This window comes from Pundamilia nyererei, unplaced genomic scaffold (assembly GCF_000239375.1).
Source record: "Pundamilia nyererei isolate P.nyererei 1_Seehausen unplaced genomic scaffold, PunNye1.0 scaffold00096, whole genome shotgun sequence".
Lineage (NCBI taxonomy): Eukaryota > Metazoa > Chordata > Actinopteri > Cichliformes > Cichlidae > Pundamilia > Pundamilia nyererei.
The window spans coordinates 1,965,215-1,986,825 of NW_005187497.1; the positions used below are offsets into that span (position 1 = coordinate 1,965,215).

Genomic DNA, 21,611 nt, shown 5'->3' on the forward strand with positions numbered 1-21,611 from the left:
ACACTGCATATGAATCCAAAAGGGAATAACGCTTTGCAGAAATAAAGATAAAAAAGTGAAATCTCTTGTTATTTAGCCACATAATGTCATGGAAACTGGAAAAGCTTTTTATATAAATTAAGCAGAAATGGAACAGCTGGTAATTCATTTGGTAAATCTTCGTTTTACAACAGGACTTCTATGATCGGGAGAAATATAAACTTTTTCATCTGCTAAAAGCTTCACGGTGTTCACTTGAACAGCAACAGTAAAGCCGTGAGCCTTGAAAACAAAAAAACAAAAAAACAAAAAAACAAAAAAAAAGGGGCTTAAAGAGGCTAAAATGTTCAATAATCTGAGGGAAACGGCGAGGATGTTACATTTTCTGTAGGTTTTCACAAAGTTTGATCCCACTCACACATACTCTAGCATTATTGTACACCCAACAGCCACAGCGTGAAAAACCACCTCCCCTCAGTGTGTGCAGATCTCCCTCCTGTTACCCAAACTGATCCCTCTGATGACGGACAGACTCTCAGGGGTGTCCTGTGGTGTCTGGATACAGGATATTGATGTTGGATCCTTTCAGTACTCTTGCTCGTGTTTCGCGAGCAGGCCCTGCAGTGCAGGCTCATTGTGTGATGCTTGGTTTGCAGCAGTGTTTATTCCATTAGTGCATGTTGAAAGAGCTTCCAGATAAATGCCAGAACATACTGTAGCACGAGAAGTAACTTCTTTTTTTTACCTTACCCGCAATATTTTAAACCCCTGACAGGCTATGTGTTCAAAAATATTATTTTTAGTTCCAGTTTTAGTGTCTATTTTCTCCCTATAGTGCTCAACTTAGACCCATGTTACTACACTGCATGCAATTCTCTTTTTCTGTCATTAAATTATGAATTTCTCACAAGATACAAATTATGAAAACTCATTACTCATCACTAAAAATGTGCAAATCCTGTAACAAACTTTAAAACAGTCTGCACTGCACAAGGCTTACACTAATCCTCTGCTTGCGTGGCAATGCAAAAACTGCACCAAGTACAAGAAATCTAATGGTTTTCATACTGTCGATGGAAAATATGCTCTACTAGCTCACTTTGTCAGAGAAATGTGATTATTTTCTTCTCTGCAGAATGTTGTCCAATAACTCGGATGGATCCAGTTGCATCCATTTCCAAGCTGTCTGCAGAAAACAGATGTTTGTTAAGCAGCAGAAAATAAAGCACAAGGTGACCCAGAGTGGTTTATTGGTCGTACCAACTGGCAGGTCTGCCAAAGCACCATAAGTAACAAATTGAGCAAAAGAAAAACAGCCTTCGTATATTTAAAAGGCAGTAAGACGCATTCAGGATCTGTGGTATTAAAGCAGAGTAGACAATCCAAACAAAACATAACACCTCCATCAAAGGGTTTAATACAACTGCCGACAAAAACACAACTGATACAGAAGTTCTGATACTCTGCACGCGATGCGCATCAGCGCTTACAGCTGGCGGTAATTCTCAGGGAACACAGATTGAAATGAATCGAGTGTGAGTCGAGCGACTGTCAAACACAGGGTGGGGGAAGGGCAGCAGGACACTGCAGCCATAAACAGGGATTAGAGACGAACACGCAGATACTCACTTTCTCTCATTTGAAATACCAGCCAGCAAACGCTACCCTGTGCTGCTAGGATGTGCACGTGCATGTGTGTGCGTGTGTGTGTGAGTGTAGCCGTGTGGTGGGCGGGTATGTGGGGGAACAAATCAGCTTTGAGCACTTGATCTGGAACAAAGTGGCTCAGGAAGCAAGCAGAGCTGTGATTTTATTCCCTGATGTTTGTGACCAACATTTATAATCAGGGTTTCAGGGAGATCTAGAGACTCCGACAAAGACAGAACGTCGAGATAAAGTGAGAAAGCAAAGCTCAGGGTAATCAAATTTAGAAATGTCAAACAACTAGTCATTTTAATGAGAGAGCCACAAGTATAACTAATGTTGCTTTCCTCTCCTTTTCGCTGAATATATATCTATCCTTAAATGATCGCACAGTACAGGCCCGCTTGCACGACCAAACTATTTTTTAAGTGTTACTTTCAACGGGAAGAGGAGGATCGATTTCACCCGTTTTAAGTGCGCAGACACTGTAAATCTTTGTGGGTTAGCAGCAACAGCTATAGTCATAATAAGTGTTGGCAGCAGGCATGTATGGCCTGAACCACACGATAACAATGATGACGGTTATAGTGAGTTTTTACTACACTGTCTCGTCATATGACTGCACTGCTTGGAAAAAGTTTTCACCTCGGGGATGAGACTCTTAAAAGACGTTTACGCAACACAACAGTTTTCCTGTTACCCGCCATAACGCGGGGGTTATTTGTCACAGTACAGTTTTCTATCTCAGTCACTTAACAGGAGCTTAGGAGCCATTAATCCCACAAAAAGAAAGAAAAACAGCAACGAAATAACTTCAGCTGGAAGAAAATCAAGTAAAAACATTCCAGCCCTGCTTTTTCTCCAAGTGCTTTAAAAAAGCAGAGTAGTCTGCTGCACAGAATCTTAAAACACAGGTGCTTGCCAAATAAAAATGGTGCAACGGCACAATCTTAACGCATTAAGATTTAAAATAAAACAGCTAAACTCCACAGAGTATTTACACATTTCAGCCCAGTGCATTGTGGGTATATCTTCTGTCTTCTCTTCGTCAAATCTATACAAATCTGTCAGCCTAAGAGAAAACTCAAGTATGAAGTACTCAGTTGGACAGCGTCAGAAAGTCCCCAGCCAGCAGCTTCCTTATTAAGTAACAGACAAAGACTTTGTTTACACACAGAGCGCTGCTGGAACATCCCTGCTCGTATTAACTTTCCAGAGGCTAAACTGCTCCCACCAGCAATCCGATGACTGTCTGCAGCAGCGCCTTAACCATGCACGTACATTTAGACATTGTTAGCTTTTGTGTAAAAAGAAGAACATGCACTCTGAGGAAGGAATAACTGGAACAGTATCAAAAACAAATCCCGGAAACACAGAACGGTCTTTGTTGGTGGGGAACTTGCACCATGAGTCGATAGACAGTGACCTTAATACGCAGCATCACAGAAAGCATCTGATGAGTTAAGTAGCATGTGGTTCAATCCTGCTGTAACAATATGTTGGGGGCAAGTTGGCTCAAAAGAAATAACACGCTCGAGACTGCAGTGCAACTGTGGCGGCAGAAGCCTAGCGCACTGTGCCTATCAAGAAAATATGTTTCAGATATAAAAATACAAGAAAGTATAAAACTGAATTTTTTTGGCATTGATCGTTAAACATGTAGGTCAGAACACAGAAAGACAACCAACGAGGTGACGAAAGTCATTTTCTACTTCGTTTTTTTTCTTCTTGAAGTTACTTTATGGGCCATTTCTTCCAAGACTTTGTGAACAATCAGATTACAGACGGCGCCGGACGCCTACTTTCGAGCGCGCTGCCTCGCCAGGCGCTTCATGAAGCAGCAAGTTACCGCTGCGATGATGACGATGCCGACAAACAAGGCTGAAGAGACGCCAACCACCAAAGGGATGAGGAGGAGGTCAGCAGCTGAGGAGAACAGGAAATGAGAGAGAGCAGTGCGGTGATATAATCTGATGTGGATGAATATTGGAGAGCTATGAAAAAAAAAGAGCTTTATTTAAATCAAAACAAAAAGGTGGGTCGATGTTTTAGCCGACGTGGATAATATAAGAACATTAATCTCCTGCTTTGATTAATCAGATAATTGACATTTGAATAAAAGAGAAAGGAAAATCTTTTCTAAAATGCCAAGTTAATGGACTGTGCCACTGAAACCACGCCGCTCTGGTGATTCAGTTAACAGCTGCATTAAGTCACAATGGCCTAAAAATGCTCTGGCAAACAGAAAAAGGTCCTCAACTAACCCAAAAATATCGTGCTTGTGCTTTTGACTAATATTCTATATCATTATACATAGTAAGACACCTGATTTGTCAAACAATACATGCACCAAAGATACAGTGAAGATTTTTTCCCCCATCCAGCCACCTGCATATGTACAGTAGCAGAGGATAAACATGCAGAAAGATTAATGTGTAATCTCCTCCAACTGGGATTCCTCTACCAGCACAGCAAGACCTCTATTTAAACCCACGCTTGCTTTATTCTACATACACCACATATTTTTCCCTTAAACAAGGGTAGGTGGTTCAACCATTAGCTGAAATTAATTGTTGCTGTCAAGGATTCAGATCTTAGATGTGTGTACAGTTTAAGATGTAAATACAGAGAAGCAAGCTCTGACTTTGCTACGGAGATCAGGGAAAGTATCAAGGGTGAAATCAATCCAGACAAAAAGCCATCCTCTGGCCAACCTCCAGCTTGGGACCAAAGGTTTCCTATTTGACCCTTTCCTTGATTTTAGCTCAATCAGGAGCTGCTCAGCTCCCACCGTGCTCACTTTGGCCTGCACAATGAAGCAAGTTCAACATACACAGGTTAGCTATTCCTTATGGGGCTTCAATTACCCTTACAGTGGCAATCAGGCTACATGCACGTTTGCCTGTAAGATGTAGAGCTTACAGCATCAGAAAGGTAAAACTACAATTTAGTACAAAAAGTATGTAGTAATAAAACCCATAATACAGATTACTATTATTACATTATTAATATTAATTTAGATTATTAGATTAACACTTACCTCTGGCATATAAGTAAACATTGACTGCATTTGACTCTGCTTTGGCTCCTGTTCTGTACCAGCCTCCATGCGGGTCCTGTCCCCACGCCTCAGCATGACAGGCATACATGCCCTGATCATCCTTCGTTGCCATGTGAACCCTGAGTCTGTAGCTATTAACTGACAGGCGGTCGATGCTAATCTCGCTATGGTTGATGTAGATATTTGAAACACCGTTGTACATTAGGGAAGCTATCAGCTTGGGTTCTGGTGGAGCAGGAGGTTTTAGCATCACAGTGTCAGGTGCCTTCTTGATAACTGGTTCAGGGATTGCCCAGCGCAGCCAGTGCACCTGAACCTGGGCGGGACCTGTGGTGGTCACGGTGGTGTTGCAGATTAGCGTGACCGTGCTGCCTCTTTTCAGTAAAGGGCCACGAGGGAGCTGAGCCACGGCTGTAACCAGGACATCTGTGGAAGAAAGAGGAAAAACATTTTATAGAAGATAAACTAAGCAAAGTTAAAGAATGACTGTAGGAGCAGACGGAAGTTTAGCCAACATGCTGTTAAATAAAAAGAAAATCACACACAGCTGAAAAAAACCAAACTGGCTTATTAAAAGAATTTCAGTAAAAGTGCTGCATATAGAATGAAATCTATAACACAGCAGAGAACTACGAATATTTTAGAAATTTTAAAAATACATTAGAAACTTAGAGAGATATCAGTGAAGCTGGGAAAGAGATTTTAGTATACGGTTGCAGATTTCAACAGCAGAGTGCAGCCAAATGGCCCACATCCCAGAGCTCCAGGCCACCAAGACACTCAATAAATCTGCAAATTTAAATCATTTCTCCGTTTAAAACAATACAGCAGTTCCTGAAAAGTCAATATGATAAACAACAGAACGAACGAGACTAAAAGCCTTCACCCAGGGACGTGAATGCTTGTACCAAACTCCATGTCAGTCCGTGGTGACAAACAAGGATTAGAAATTTCAAAAGTGACCAAATTTGAAAAGTCAGTGAGCCTACAGGAAATGACATGCAGCATTCATCCTGAATGTCTGGAGCAACGTGGAAACCCTGCTGCTAGCGTGGTTGCAAATATTGGATGTGATCGACCGGACATTAAACAGCCTTTTGAGCGAGTAATTGTGCAGTGAGTTCATAGCCAGCGAGAGGTACGGCATATGTCTGGCCTCCTGCGCGCTACACCGAGGCAGCTCCCACGCATGAACCACAGCAAGGGTTTCCAGTCCTGAGCAAACATCTGAAGCAAATTACCTCATAGCCTTCCCAGCACCGTCCACAGTTCATGTGTGACTATGGCTTAAACTGGAGCATTCCAGTAATCTCAGCCCATGTGTGACTGCAGAGTCTCACCTTTTGTCTTCAGGTTGACGGTGACTCCCTCCGACCGCTGGGTGAGTGTTGCGGGCACAGACTGTCCGGGGTTTCTTCTTCCGGCGTACACACTCACCACGCACCGATACACCCCTGAGTCGGCAGGCTGAGCTGAGAAGAGCTTCAGAGAGTACTTTCCCTCTGCTGCTTTCTCCATAGACCCGCCACTAGCTCTGCTGAGGTCATCCCCCCAGCTCACAATGCCATTCGGGGTCATCTGGGCCACCTCCACCTTAACAGATATCAAGATGCGCCAGGAGGGGTTAGACTAGAAACACCTGAAAATATTTCACATTTACCTGTCGATGGTTGAGAGGAACACATACGTACTTCATTTACATTTTGACTCAAACTTTGGTCTAAGAACGTTTGGTCTGAAAACGTTAACAGAATAACAAGATTACCTCGACTCCTCCGGCCCCAACTGAATCGCTGCTTGTGGATCCCCTTTTCATCCACTGAACCAGCAGGCCTGAGTTGACTTCAGGCGGCAGCCCCAAAATCTCACAGGTCAGGATGAGAGGGGAACCAATCTGCAGAGTAACCTCCCCTGTGGGCGAGGATGTTACACGCAGCGACTCGGCTGGAGAGAGGACGAGACAGAGTTTAAGTACCAGTAAATCTTCTTGGTGGATGGCTGCAAACAGCATTTAATCTGGACTACAACAGGAAAAATGTACTGCAGGTATCACCTCTGCTGAAAGGCTAGTGTAGCTTCTTTTGTACCGCACATATTTAATGGCCGGGACAAAATCGATATCACCTATCAAGTGTGTCGAAATAAAACAAGCAAAAAAAGACTTAAACCTAACGTGACTACAACAGTACTTAAAAAATAAAATATTACAATACTAACAGTAACCACTTTAACAATATTTCCACCTGTGCAGGTAATAGAGTGTAAGGGTTGGATGAGTGTAGGCGCAGGCTGAGTTCATCTGCTGCTGTTTTTTTTTAGGAGATTTGTTTGTGCGATTTATTTTGTTTATTTGAAACATGAAAACATATCAAATGTTGCCATGAAAAAAATAGTTTTTGATTTTGAATTTAATGGCAGCAACATGTCTCAAGAAAAGCTGGAAAAGTAAGTGCAACTAAGAAGAAGCAGCAGCTGGAGAAACATTTTGTTAACTAATTAAGCTGATTGGCAACAAGTCAGTAACATGACTGGGTGTAAAAAGAGCATCTTAGAGGCAGAGTTTCTCAGAAGTAAAGATGGTCAGAGGGTCACAGATCTGCAGAAGATGCACTACATAATGTCATCATAAGATTAAAAGAATCCAGAGAAATCTCTGTGTGCAAAGCAAGAGGATGAAAATCATCAAATATTGGATGTCTGTGGTCTTTGGGCCCTCGGGCAGCACCAGATTAAAAACAGGCACGATTCTGTCCCCAGAAACACTTCCATGAATCGCTGTCTGTGAACACAGCTCACTGTGCCATCCACACATGCAGGTTAAAACTATCCATCTCTGATGGTATGGAAGTGCATTATGGACCCATCAATGCTGAAGGGTATACACAGCTTTTACAGCAACGTGTTCTCCCATCCAGATGGGAGGGCCTTCAATACTGACCTCCTCCAGCTATTACAACAGTATGGGTGGGAAATGGCCTGGCTGCAGTCCACACCTCTCATCGACTGAAAAGTCCAGCAGCTGGTCTGCTCAGTTCAAACATTCAATTTGTTTTCTATGTTCAACTGTGAATAAAATATCTTAGTGAGGTTTTCGAATTGGTCTATATTATTTTTATTTACATTTTACACAGCGTCACAAGCTTTGGGGAACCTGGGGCTGTATATAGATGCTGTATCAAGGGTGGCAAATGTAGCATTGTGAAAACACTGGTTGATTTTAAGTACTGGAGAACAAAACACCACTATGAAAGTTCCCTTTCTCGTGTTTGAAGTATTTCTTGGGTAACTAGTGATCCCAGAGCCCCATTGTGCAAGCTTTTCTCCAATCCTATCACTGGTCATAAGATGAGGATCTAGCATGTGTTTGCAAGACGTCATTTTATATCTCGCAATCAAAATTGCGAGATTTTTGTGAGTGTGTGCTGGGTTGGTGTGGGTGGGGCCAGCTCACGAACCCATAAATCACCTGCTGCCGCACTTTTTGGTCCGTTCTTAAATACTGTCCAACACTGTATCGTGTACATATGCATGAAAGAAAAGTGGGTATTTATGTGCACGTACATAAGCCACTGTCACACAGTATTTATTGTAACATTTTAAATAATCTACTGCACTCAACAACTGAAACAATTAAGAGCCTTTAACTGAAATAGCGCTGGACAAAACATGTGAGTATAAGCCGCTTGTGTGTGCAAAGCCTCTTCTAACCATAAAACTTCTCTACACTAACGATGCTTCTCAATAATAGACATCCATGTCAACAAAAGGAGATGCGTCAGCCTATTGTATTAGTTAGACAATAGAGGCCAGAACACACAAAACCAAATGGCGCTCGTCAGCGAGTGCCAGTGTAACAAATAAACAATGCATGCATTGATGAGCTCTGATGAGCTTTAACTCAACCAATTATTTTTCCTGAAGAAACACAATGTGACCCATTTTTTTAAAAGGAGCAAAAAATATTCTCCATATTTTTCTATTAGAAAACTTACAAAACATGCATCATTGCAGCGCATTAGAGATGTGCTCGAGGGAGGACTGACAGACACACCTGTGCTCTTTTTCAAGGAATCCAGCCCAGAAAAGCCAATGTGAGAAAAAGAGATTACTTAATCCTCTTAATCTACAAAAGCACCTCAGAATTTAAAATGAGCCAAACAGCAAAGCGACAGGCAGTTATTCATCTGCCCAGACAGCCTTCTATTAACCTTTTAAATCCACCTGAAAAATCAACAAGATGAATGAGAGTTAGGCTGAAAAAAACGGTGATGAGGGCCTTTTTTCAAGGAAAAACTAAAAACTAAAAAAAAGAAATGGCCAAATGTAAGAATTGCTTAGCTTCTCGATCTTGCAATATGACAATAAAAGCTATTAAAATACTGATTCGAAGATATTCTTCACTGGCCAGAAAGTAATGGGATAATGGATTACTCAAAAGTCTTCAGTTACAGCCGTAATTATTGGAATCCATTGTCCCAGGAAAAAGCTAAACTGTGAGATTGTTGCAAACAGTGCAACAAACTGCATACAAATGTGCATCCTGCTATTTAATCAGCTGCTTATCCAGCTAGTCAGCAAACTAATCACCCAGCAAACTAGACACCCAGTGAATAACTAAGACAAACACCCAGAGCCTGGGAGCTGGACAGGGCCCAGTTTACCCAAAGGCCCTGCAAGCCCAGGCTGACTGACACCACTTCCATGGCAACAACAAAAACACAATCAAGAGGCTCAAACTTACCAGCAGAAACACGACTTTGTCTTATTCCTCCTGCTTTGCTTTTATTCTCCAGTTTGTTCTGCAGTGTAATTTATGATTAAATAAACAACCTGCTGTGCGGTTTTATTACCAGCTTTACAGCTTCTGTTGTTTCAACAACGAGCTGCAGTTCAATATGTTTGTTGCGACCTTGGGACTTGCCACAGGCTATCACAGCTTTGTCAAACGGCAGCACAGCTACTGGGGCAGTTTCTGCGTTACACTGACCTAGTTGCTGAACGGTCAAGTTGCCAATATCCAGCGTCCTCTGTGCGATCTTCTGCCACGATCGATTGGGGTCCAGAATCCACTGTGAGGCCTCGCAGAAATACGAGCCGCTGTCATCTGGCTGCACCGCTGTCATCTTCATCACGTACACACCCTGCCCGCCCTCGCCGTTTCTTTTCTCCAGCGTGATCTCCCCGTCATCGTAGCGTTTCTTGTAGAAACGTCCGGGAACGACCCCGAGAAGCTTGTCAATGGAGATAATCTCTCTGACGGTGCTGACCTCTTCTCCGGCCCCACTCGGCAATCCCTCTGCACCACCACGCTTCCCAAATGTGATGGACAGATGGGTGAGCTGCTCTGATTGGATGCTGGCCGAGCACGTCAGGGTTAACGAAGCCCCCTCTGACACAGGTTGGCCGGTGAGTGAGCGGGAATAGCTGATCTGAAGCGTGTCAGGGATCACTGTGGGTGTACAGAGACAGACAATCATATTACACAGAGCACTGCAGGAGACATATGGGAGGAGGAAATATGTCAAATTCAATTTCTAATGCCTGTGTAGTGTTTAGATGCATCTATGTTTAGAGCAATAAAGTGAATCATGAAATGGATCTGCTAAGAGTGACTCCAGGCCTTTTACCTCCACCTTGGCTTTGGCCACTTGGTTTGCCAAAGGAAGAGAGGATTAGTGAGCTATTGCTAAGATAGTCTGCTGCAAAACTAACAGGAGGCAAACTCAGTAGAACACGAGGAAGATGACTCATAAAAAAAGAACTGAATGGAGTAAAATAACCCAAATTACTTTGGTAGATAAATCATGGTATAAGTGCAAAGAATTCAGGGAGAAATAGAAACAGAAAAGAAAAAGACAAACTCCAGATGGTGAGAAGAAAGAATTACTTAGGATTCCTAAAGTTGCACTTAATCACTAAACACGACATCCTCTCTGCTGGAGTAGCACCGAGCAGCCGATGCAAGCTTCTCATACAGTTTGTTCTCCACTTCTGAAGACATCACAGCTAAACTATGACTGGCATAAATTCAACGGTTCTACTCGCTGATATGAGTTCAACACCAAAACTAGTCTTTCTTTAGAGAACAGCAGACAGAAACGTGTTTTCTACACACTAAGAACACTTTCTCTGAACAATATATACCCACATTTTTAATCTATCTAATGAAACTTTAGTAAATAAGGTTTAAATCTGCAATTGCTGACATTTCCAGTTGTGTCCAGTTCAGTATCAAGCCCCGACTTTTTAAAACAGTTTTTCCCTAAAATGATGAGACGCTGTCCCGTTAAGGTTTAAGCCATTTTATTCATGCGCAACGTTTTCATGTTTCATTTATCTATTTATGTTTTGTTTTTGATGACTTTTTAACTCAAAGACATCAGACTGTGTCTGTATTTGAACGATTATGGTTTGGGAACTATAAATGGATAAATATTCAGCTGTAATACATTTACAAATGATTAAACTCCACTACGTTTACAAAAAGCTGTAATTCAATCACAGTCCACACAGCCAAGACATGAAGGTTGTCAGCATCAAATTCCACCGTCTTGGTCGCATCCACAGACGTGTGGATGTGCTGAGTGGGGTTTCCCCTCAGTAAAAGACATTTTTCCAAGTGTAGTTTCGAGAGATATTTGCAGACTGTGAAGTTGCGACAAACACTGGAAATATTGGAAAGTTCAGTTGTTAATGATTCCCTGCTTGGATTCTTTTCATGTGCTGCATCACAAAGGTTTCACTTTCTATAGACTTCATGACTTCCTGCTTTCGGGAACCACACCAGGCCTGGATATGTTCATATTCTTTATGCAAACATAATAAAATTGCATGGAAAGGCGGAAAGGAAAGAATGAACTGATCTACAATGCATGACTCATCTTATTCCTGTGGGCCAAAAACCTCCAGTGTTGCCCAAAATTATTGCCACTGTAAACTTTTGTGGCTACACCAACAACATGGGCAAGTATAAGCCTAACAAATGCAGTGTGTGTGACATCTCTGATAGGAAACAACGAGCTTTGGGACAGACATTTGTTGACAGTGACAGGAGTATATCGGGTATAATAACGCCAGCTTTTTATATACCTGTAAGAACTTTGAGTCAGCTCATGTCTTACCTTTGACAGCTACTGTAGCACTGTAGTTCCCTTGATAGGAGCTGTCTGTGCTGGGAGTATAGCACTCATATTTCCCTTGGTCATCAGGCCGGAGCCTTTGGATGATCAGCCGGACCTTGTCCCCTGAATCCCGCTCCACTCTTACCTCCCCACTCGTCACACGTGCCTGGAACGGGGCGTAAGGGAAACCCTTGTCCCTGGTGGACACGACTCCCATCTGCCTTCCGGCGGCATCATCCCTAAACAAAAACCACTCAAAGTCTTGCGTACGTGAGCCTTCATATCCTGACACAGCACAGGGCAGGGAGAGAGGGAAGCCAGCGACACGGTAGAGGGGTCCAGCAGGGACATCAACATGACGGCACAGAGCATGCTGGAGCACTGGAAAAGAAAAACACAACAGGATGGGGGAAAAATGGCACATCTGGTGAGTGTGAAAGACCGGAAACAGAAACGGTGTCAAACCGTCGTGGCGTGTTTGGTACATGGACTCGGTGATCGATATCCTGAGCTGATGGCTGCCTAACAGGGAATCAATACTTTAAACAGCTGCAGAGAAGAAACACTCGTGCTGGCGCTCTGGGTGAGCTTCCTCAAAACAGAAAAACATGCTCAACAAATAAAATAATCTCAGTGAGCTCCTTAATATTGTTAGGCCATAGTATTATACACAGAGATTTCTACATTCACAGTAAATTTGATAGTGGCTGTATTATATTTATGGTTTGTAAGTATAAAGAATAAAACTAACTAGAAAAATCAAAAACAATGGAGTGGATATTAGAAAAATCTGAAATGAAACATGCAAGGTCAAAGAAATGGTCATGATGCATAAAACAGCTGCAACTCTACTTTCTATCAATCAACTAACAACAAACACATATTTGAGCATTTCATTTCCAAATACAGTGACAGAAATATGATTATATGTGATGAATATAACACCCTGGACAGGTTGCTAGTCTGTCACACCAATCGCCGATTTACCCAACCCCACTAACCCCACTGCATTCCATGTCTTTGGACTTTAAGAGGAAGTCGGAGAGAACGTGCCAACTCCACACAGAAGGCCAGATGCTGGAATCAAACCCAAGACCTTCTTACTGTGTGTGCTAACGCCGCAACACCAGACTCTGATCTGCAGAACTGACCTTTATCTTCTTCAAATAAAAACTGGGTAATTAGCTTTCATGCTTAGTAGTTCTGCAATTGGGACTAACTTCTGCCTATTATAGGGATCAACTGTAAGTACTGTATTTACAAAACAGTGCTGTTGTCAAGGTGCGCAAGCAAATTTTTTGAGTGTAAGTCAAAGGCATTTAGCAAATGGCGAAGGAATAAGCTAAAGCTGGAATTGTAAACTAGAAGTCACAGTGAAATTGAGGGAGGACACCTTACTCAAGGCTAAAGTAAACCTAAAAATGAGTAAAGCTCCTTCCACGTCATCCTTACTGAGTGCCCGAGGAGTGACAGCTGCCAGCTTCAGGGTTGCAGTATTACTGTATTTCTGAGTCTCTGGGTCTGGCTTCCCATAAATTCCCAGAACCACAATGAAACGGGGTTAAACACAAACTCTTTTTTTTAAGACACAAGCCCTGAAACTTGTCACACGATGACCTTTATCTCTTATTTTTGGTACTTTCCAAAATATTAATTACTGACACAGAGTCTAGTTTTAACAGGGTCTGCATTCCCAGAGAACATACATTACAAATAAGTAGTTTCTGTTCTTTAAAAAAGGAAAAGAAAATGTATTCTCAGATGAGATAACGCTGCTGATTTTAACATGAACTCGTAGGTTGCAAATAAATGTTTCATTAGACAAAGTTTGGCTTGCTTTTAGAATGAGACACCAGCTGGTAAGTCTCACACTATCTACACAAATGTCATGTGAGTTAATTACACAAATGCAGGTTTCAAACAGTAGCAGGATCCATGCACGGGCCTCCAAAGCAGCATGGTGGTCATTCGTAAATATATATATATGCACGTACATACATACAGATTCCTTTCTGTTGCAGGTGTACTAGCAACGGTTGAGATGTGTGAGAGTACAACAGGTTTGTCAGCACCCACATCCTGATACCTCAGAGCTCCACATTGCAGAACATTTTAGCCCCTATATGAAACATAACTCACTGGTTTTGGAGTGACATTTGCCAGTTGTTGACAACTTGTTAGACAGATAATCAATTCATCAAAATTTCATTAGTAGCTTGCTGAGACATTGATTGTTGCAGACAGCCACCGGAAAGATAACATAACTTTTTTTGTTTTGAGGAACAATAATTCAGGTTCAGAACATTTTAAACCAAGAAAAGAAATACAAAAACAGAGGTGATAAGCACCTTTAATATTCAGTAAACAAGTTCATTTTTCATTTGGTGCCTAAAAGCCAAAGAGAATCAGCATCATCAGAAAATCCAAATGTGATGCAACCAAAAACACACCCACACAGTGACACTGAACAAAAGCTCCCCGACAGCTAACACAGCCTCTTGACTCACTGAAACTGAATGATGACTACCTGAACAACTAGAAATACGAGACAAGTGCGTTCGGGCACTTTTGGTCTGTGTGCGCTCGCGAGTGTCCAAAAACAAGCCGTGCCTTCTCACAGAGCTACACTCCAGTACAACACGCCCACAGATAATGACATGGGAGACTAGAGAGACTAGAGGCTTAAGCGGATCAAGTCCTAATTAACAATGGGCTCGGGCTGATAGGACTGGGGGGACTCCGCAGCTTGTCATGATGCTCAGTACTGTCTGGATTACTGTCTGCGCAACAACGGGGCCCCTGAGTTTCTAATCAAGACCCCCACATAGAAACGCATGTTAAAACACAAACCTGTGACTAATACGGATCTCTCCCAGAGGCAGCCTGCCCATCCAGTTTTTAAATGTGATAATTAGACTTATGACTAATGTGATGGAAATAAAAACTGTGTCATCCATATGCTGTTCTCCCTCTGTGGTCAAACTGTACAACTGACGTATAAATCTAAAAGCATTTGCAGTTTATTTCCCCAATGCACATCCAATGAGTCATTACTTTAAGTATCACAAATTTGTCTGATACTTTTATAAAACAATATCTCTGCAAGAAACACCTCAACTACAACGCTTCCGTGTTAGAATAGTGCATCTTAAATTTCACAGGGAACAGTAGTATGTCCACAGGAAGGACAGAAACCATAGAAACTCGCAGTTACACAAATCTCCAGCAACTACTGAGCATTACTATGGCTATATAATAAAATATTATTATATAGCCATTATTTCCGTCTCCTACTCAACTCAACCTTTCCTAAGGACTTCCTGGAAGCCACACCCGCACACCCTAAGAGTTCTGTCTGATAGTAGACTTTCCTGGTATGTTTTTTTCTGCATTTGAACTTCAGGTATGAGGGGAAAAAAGGATTTCCAGCGCTTAGGAATGTTTCAAAGATAAGGCAAACTAACAAGAACATGGTGAACCAAATCATGAAAATTAAGCCACCTGCTGTAAAGAATATGCAAAGAAACAGTGTATTCGGTCACCGTGCAATCATGCAAATGTACCACCATGTGACAGATGGTCAGAGAGGTACGGATGAACTCACCCCAGTGCAGAAACAAGAAAAACGCCGCTTTCATCGAAGCCATCATGGTCCTCATCTCCCCCCCTGATGTCCAGATGGATTACGTAGAGTCAGAATTCCCTCTCCGTGTTCCTCTGCTCGTTTAACGCCGATCATAATTCATCACCGCCGCCGAGACCAGCTGTGATCGCAGTATTTGCGAGAGGAAGGAAAAACAAATGGGAATGCATAACAATGTAGCGACACACGATTACACACACGCAGACACATGCACAGGGGAGAGTCACCGCCGTCACCTAAGAACAAGCCCGAAGGATATTAGTGCATATATAAATATGCAAAACGTGATTACCTTTTCTTCGTGCACCGCCACATCTCCATCAACAAGCCGTCTGCTCCATAATATGTCGGCCGCTTTCAGATTATACCGCCTCAAAAAACATGCAGACCAGTCCAGGCGCGGAGTGGCTGGCATCACGGGTGGGGAGGGGGGAGGCTGGTGTGTGTGAGCGTCTGTGTTTGTAACAAAGGGGGAGGAGCATGCATGGAACAGAGGCGAGCTGGTGTCATTGGTCAAGAAGGTGACGGTGACATTTTGAACCAATGATAACAAAGGGTGCAGAAAAGGCGGTGAGACGAGGCACTACCACAAGGTGGCGCCAGATGAAAACACTAACAGTCCAACTGCTAGAAAGTTCAGGTGGGTCAATAATGCCTTACAAACTAGAGAAGTGCGGCTATTAAGAATAAAAAAAAGTGTTCGTTATAAACAGGAAGTCACAAGAAAAAACAGGTGTAAACCAATGACTGTAGAAAACAAGAAAACGTCTTTACATTTTTACTGAAATGACAAAACAGAAAGATTTTATTCTGAATGTTTTTTGTTTTGTGAAACAAAACATTCAGAATAAAGCTGCAAACACAGAAAACAGTCAGACTCCTGTCTTCTTTATTTAGTTGTTATTTCCAACAGGGTAATTAAAGCTGGATAAGATAAGCCTAGGTTATTACCCAGTGCATCTTAAAGGTTTAGTTGTTAATTAGTGGAGCGGTTGAGCAGTATTTATAATTTTCTATTGGACATATTGTTCACTGTCTCCATATTAACATGTTTGTTCCAAAATGTTTGTGCACTGTTCATTCAGTTCATTATCAACACTGCATTTTTAGCACTATCAATACAAAGAAGAGCTATTATCATCTGTTTCTGCATGGTAACTATGTTAGATCTAATCCATATTATATTAAAGCATGCCCATCAGACTGCACTGTTCCAGTTTTTGCATTTATTTTTAAGGTTGCCATGCATAAATATTACAGAATAATCATAAGTGCTAGAGAATTTTATTAACTTTATGAAAAGGCGTGCAGCGTACAGCAGCCTTTTATTTTTTCATGCACATTTTTACGCATCATTTGGACTTGTTTTATATCTGAAAATGTGCACTAATGCACATGGGAAATATTAAAAAACAATCAGTCATCTTTATTGGAAGGATTGCTGGTACATTTCTGTTTCAGGAGGCTAAACATGGTGTGTGCAGTGCTCTATAAGCTTGTTATTTAAATAAATGTATAACCACCTACACAGAATGCATTTAAAGCAGTTCACTACATGATTCCTACAGTATAGATTGCTAGACCACTCTTCCCTATGTCAATAGCTGTAGACATATGATACCTGCATGTGACACCAGCATAGGGTGTTATTTTAAGAATGGCATCAATGCTTGTAGCAAATACATTTGTTTTGCAGCAGAATAAAACATTCTGTGAAAGATTAAAAAAAAAAAGGATCCTAAAATGGCTTGAACAACATGATTGATGCCCATTAGAACCGTTGATAAATGGTAGATTACAATATTTCAAGCTAACCTTTGTTTTTGGTTTTCAGTATCAGGGTAGCTTCACTCTCAGGCATTCACCAGATTTAAATGGAAGGGAACTCTTTGTGCTCTTTAATATCGATGACTGCATCACATCAAACAGAGAAGGAAATGAAGAGAGATGTCTGAGAAGAGAAGAAGAAAGAAAAGAATTATCTTAGGCAAATGGTACAAGACCCTTTCCAAGCCGATGATGCTTGGAAAGGGTCTTGTACCATTTGCCATCATGGCTTATATCATTAGGAAGTTTAAGAAGTTCAGACCATGACCAAACTAACTGGGCATAGAAGCAACACAAAAAATGACCACGGATTGGACACAAAGACAGATGGAGTTTTCATAAACTCGAGGCAAAATGCTTTTCCTTGGACAGATGAATGAAAGTCTTAGTTACAGGTCATGACTCCTCCGAGTGGATAAAGACCCTAATCATACATCTACAAGCATCCAAGAATGAAATGGCCCGCCATGAGCCCTGATCTTAATCCAGTTGAAAATCAAAGGAAAGAAATTTGTAGTTGGGCCAATGTATCCATCAAAGTCTTTGAAAAAACTGAACTGAAAATTGTAGAAGTCTCAGTAAAAATGTTGTATCCCACAACAAAAGAAAGGTCATTTTAAACTGGCTGGGTTTACAAAGAGGGGACACTAATTCATCTGTCAAAATAACTCCCATTTTTTTCAAGAGTAGGTGTAAATTTTATTTTACTATTTCATATTTTATGATTTCTCTGCTACTTTTCATGCCTACCAGAACCTGACAGTTAACCTTCACCCTCAGCTACTTGCACAGGATTGTGTTTGTGCATTTTGTGTGCAAATAAGGATTCTACAGTGCATGTGCAAATCCATGATATTCATTGTGACACTGCAAAGTTGCTCACATTTATGATGTTGAGCAGTTTTATGCAACCACAAGATGGTGACACTGAGTTAACATATAGGCCTTCAAACATCCAGATCGTGTGTATGGATCACACGGCAAATAAGAGGTAAAAGAAATGTTTTATTTTTAAATATACATATTATTAATTAACACATTGACAGACAGGCTATTTTTCAGTGTTACTATTAGACAGTTAATACTGTTTAATGTGTAATAATAATTCTTGTACCTGATATCTGACAATTCTTGTTTGCTCCAAAACTTGAATCTTCCATAAATGAGGCTTTGGCCAGAAATGATTTTACAAGCTGACAGTGATGTAAAACAGCCATTAAACCCAGAAAACATTTCTGTGGCCTGCAAAAGCAGCGGTCCTACTTTCCCACATTCTCTGCCTCTTCCTTCTATTTCCCTCAAAGGAACGACAATAAATGAGTGTAATGAGTTATTATTACTATTACTACAGTTACTGTTTGTCCACAGTTGAAGTGGACTCTTGAGAAATGCTACAGCCAAGAGCAGAAAACTAAAAAAGTTGCAGCTGAACGGGGGCAGGATAATGTCCCAAACAATTATTTGTGGAAGGTTCATTAGCAGACAAAGCCAATCAGATAATCTATCCGCAGAAGAGCATTTGTGGCATGAGATCACTCGTTACTTCCTTTCCTCACTATATGGAAACATGGATGACTTTACGGTGTGGCTCAGCAGCAAGAGAGGGGAAAGCATTAGGGTATTCTAGGTTAACAAGGCGGCAAGCAGGATGTGCAGACTTCAGCAGGAGCCTACACCAGCTCTGAGGGATGGCACTCATGCAGAGTAAACTTCCTCAGTCTTATGCCTTCCAATGTACTGCAGTTTTAACCAATCTGGACAGTTAGAGGGTGATGTAGTGTGAGTCACTTCCAACAAAATCAACCTCTTAGAGCTGCACTGATGTGCACTGTGTTTGCTGAACGTATGTGAGTGTATTATTTTTGACAGGCGAATCCTAAAATCCTGAAGTCTCTGCAATTAAAGTTTGATTTCTATCATTGTTAAAATTCATTTTCATAACCAAACTGACTGCTAATGTTTATCACACGCCAAGAATCAGCTTTATGCTGCTGGACGGTGCTGGATAGCGACTACATACATTCATTCTGTGCTGTTTGCTTCCAGGTGCTTGTACTGTCTTGTTTGACAGTTACTAATAACTTTACATGCTGATATTTTAAAAACGTTAAAAATATATATATATATTGTACTCACCAACTTGTTGAAATCATAATCATAATTTTCTCGCTATTATTGGAGGGTCTTTATCTTACAGTGTAAAGTGCCTTGAGGTGACTGTTGTGATTTGGTGCTGTATAAATAAAATTGAACTGAACTGAATAATAAAAACTTTCCTCACTTCAGACATCTGTGAGATGAAAAAAATGTTACTTACAAAGTAGAGCAACATTAAGAATAATCCAGTTCTATTCATTTGTATTATAAACAGTGCATTTATTTTCTTTTTGGCATGTTTAAGTAAAACTTTGAACGTTCAGCAGCAGAACCAGGCAAAAAACATTAGATGTATCAGTACCTATATAACTTTCATTATGAGATGTCTGTCACCTGACAGATAGAAGCACAATAGTCACACAATTTTACTTATTTTAACATCTCTGAGTGAAAAGTCTCTCCCCTGTTAGTTTTTGATAGCGAACAGGAAGTGTGCAGACAGTTTTTTGGGGGTTAGCCATTAGTCGCTCTTGGAAATTAGGTTCACGTGAGCGAACTGGTGGCTCTAAAAACCACGATGAACTAATGCAACGGTATCCTTGTAGGCTCATCATAGTTTTCACACTTGAAACAACTGTATCTACCATTATTGTTAAATAAACTAACATAAATTGGAGCTTTATTAAAACATAAATTCTTTTCCCACAACAGAGCGTAAGTTTGCTTCGGAGTTATTACATCTTCTTTCTGCTTGCCATACTCCTTCTTCTTCTCACCTTTGTCTTTGTGCACTCACTCCCACTCTGTCTCTTTTAAGGCCACTATAGACTAAACTGTGACCTAGTGGAGACTGTCTCTAATTACTTTGTGCTACAGTCACTACACCCCTGTCATCGCACAGACCTCACCGTGACTGTAGAGAGAATCCTTTCGCTGTGTGTGGCATTGCTTCGTGCCGTGTCCATAGATAGTTAGTTGTCTTTTGTTGACCCTGCTAGAAATGAGCTAGACAGTGAAAGTTTCTGTTACTCAATGTTTGTGTTTTTTTTTCCACATTTACATCCTTTAACCATTCCTCAAGTCAACCATATAGTTTCTGAGTATGACTCGGTTTAATCGCTTCCTTAGTTTATTTCTCTCACATACAGATACACAAACACAACCACCTACTGTATAGGTCATTCTTCCATAAGCTAAGCAGATGTGCACATGAAGTATATATATATAAATATATATATACTGTATATGCTCCAAAACGTCTTCATCCTTGTCAGCAGTTTTATCACCATGCTGTTTCAAGCTACACTATACTGAGAACACACAGTCAGTAAGCAGCGGTGCTGGAAGGACCACTGCTAGACCAAACAAAGAAAGGGGGCAAAAACATGTACAAGTACAGTTAATTTACCACTGACAGGATATTAATAACTTTCCCTCAGAGGGCCTTTGGTTTCCTAGGTTTCCTCTCTTTATTACAGAATGCAACAACAGTGTTTAGTTAAGCATTTGACCGCATCATTTGACTTCTTTGGGTCACTGTCTTGGACTGGAAAAGTGTGAAGCTGAGAGTCAGTTTTTCTTGGAAACAGACAACGTGACAGTTTTTCAAATGTCTCTTAAAAGAGATGTAAAAAGAAAAAAAAAACCCTTTGAGAACATATACTGTTTATGGCATATATGAAAGACTCCATGAGGGAAAAACCAGATGTCAGGTTCTACCCTCATGAGCTGTGTTTTTACAGTTTTATGTTCAGCTACGTATTTAACATCTAAACCCAAAAAGGATTTGAGGAGGAGCTTCAGTGTTCATTGACCACCAGAGCTTCATTTATTCCTGAAACATTTAATGAAAAATTGCACGATGTATTCTGTGTGTGTGTGTGTGTGTGTGTGTGTGTGTGTGTGTGTGTGTGTGTGTGTGTGTGTGTGTGTGTGTGTGAGTGTAGAAAGAAGACCTAGTTGGCAGCGATGTAGTATAAAATGTTAGAAGTGGTCTCCCATGGTGTAATTGGCATGGACTGGAGGATAGTTTTAGCTGGATGCCACGCCACAGACAGGCAGGCCTGCAGATAGACAAACAAAAAATCTAATGGGCAATTAGATGGACCTGGACAGAAAGCAAGACGCACGGGTGGAGAGGAGAGGAGAGATGGAAGGCCAAGAGTAGGCCAAAAGAGGAGAGGGGAGGTCTGCAAGGGGGGAATTGAAAACATGTGCTGTGGTCTGACTGCTGGTCTTC

The 21,611-nt window shown here is 41.2% G+C and overlaps 1 protein-coding gene across 1 annotated transcript; it reads right to left on the reverse strand.

Annotated features, from left to right (window-relative positions):
- Positions 1 to 1,212: 1,212 nt before the first annotated feature.
- igsf8 (immunoglobulin superfamily, member 8) lies at positions 1,213 to 15,904 on the reverse strand. The gene is made up of 8 exons (XM_005740055.1): positions 15,741 to 15,904; positions 15,410 to 15,569; positions 11,806 to 12,186; positions 9,672 to 10,133; positions 6,450 to 6,628; positions 6,025 to 6,277; positions 4,664 to 5,110; positions 1,213 to 3,549 (listed from the first exon to the last, which is right to left on the reverse strand). Exons 2-8 carry the CDS (start codon positions 15,462 to 15,464, stop codon positions 3,422 to 3,424), a joined length of 1,905 nt encoding a protein of 634 aa, XP_005740112.1. The 5' UTR covers positions 15,465 to 15,569; positions 15,741 to 15,904; the 3' UTR covers positions 1,213 to 3,421.
- Positions 15,905 to 21,611: the final 5,707 nt, after the last annotated feature.

Coding starts and splice junctions, on each gene's coding strand:
- igsf8 (XM_005740055.1), bottom strand. CDS start 15,464: ATGAGGACCATGATGGCTTCGATGAAAGCGGCGTTTTTCTTGTTTCTG. Junction 6,278..6,449: donor TTGGGGCCGGAGGAGTCGAG/GTAATCTTGTTA, acceptor ATATCTGTTAAG/GTGGAGGTGGCCCAGATGAC. Junction 3,550..4,663: donor TGTTTACTTATATGCCAGAG/GTAAGTGTTAAT, acceptor TGTTCTCCTCAG/CTGCTGACCTCCTCCTCATC.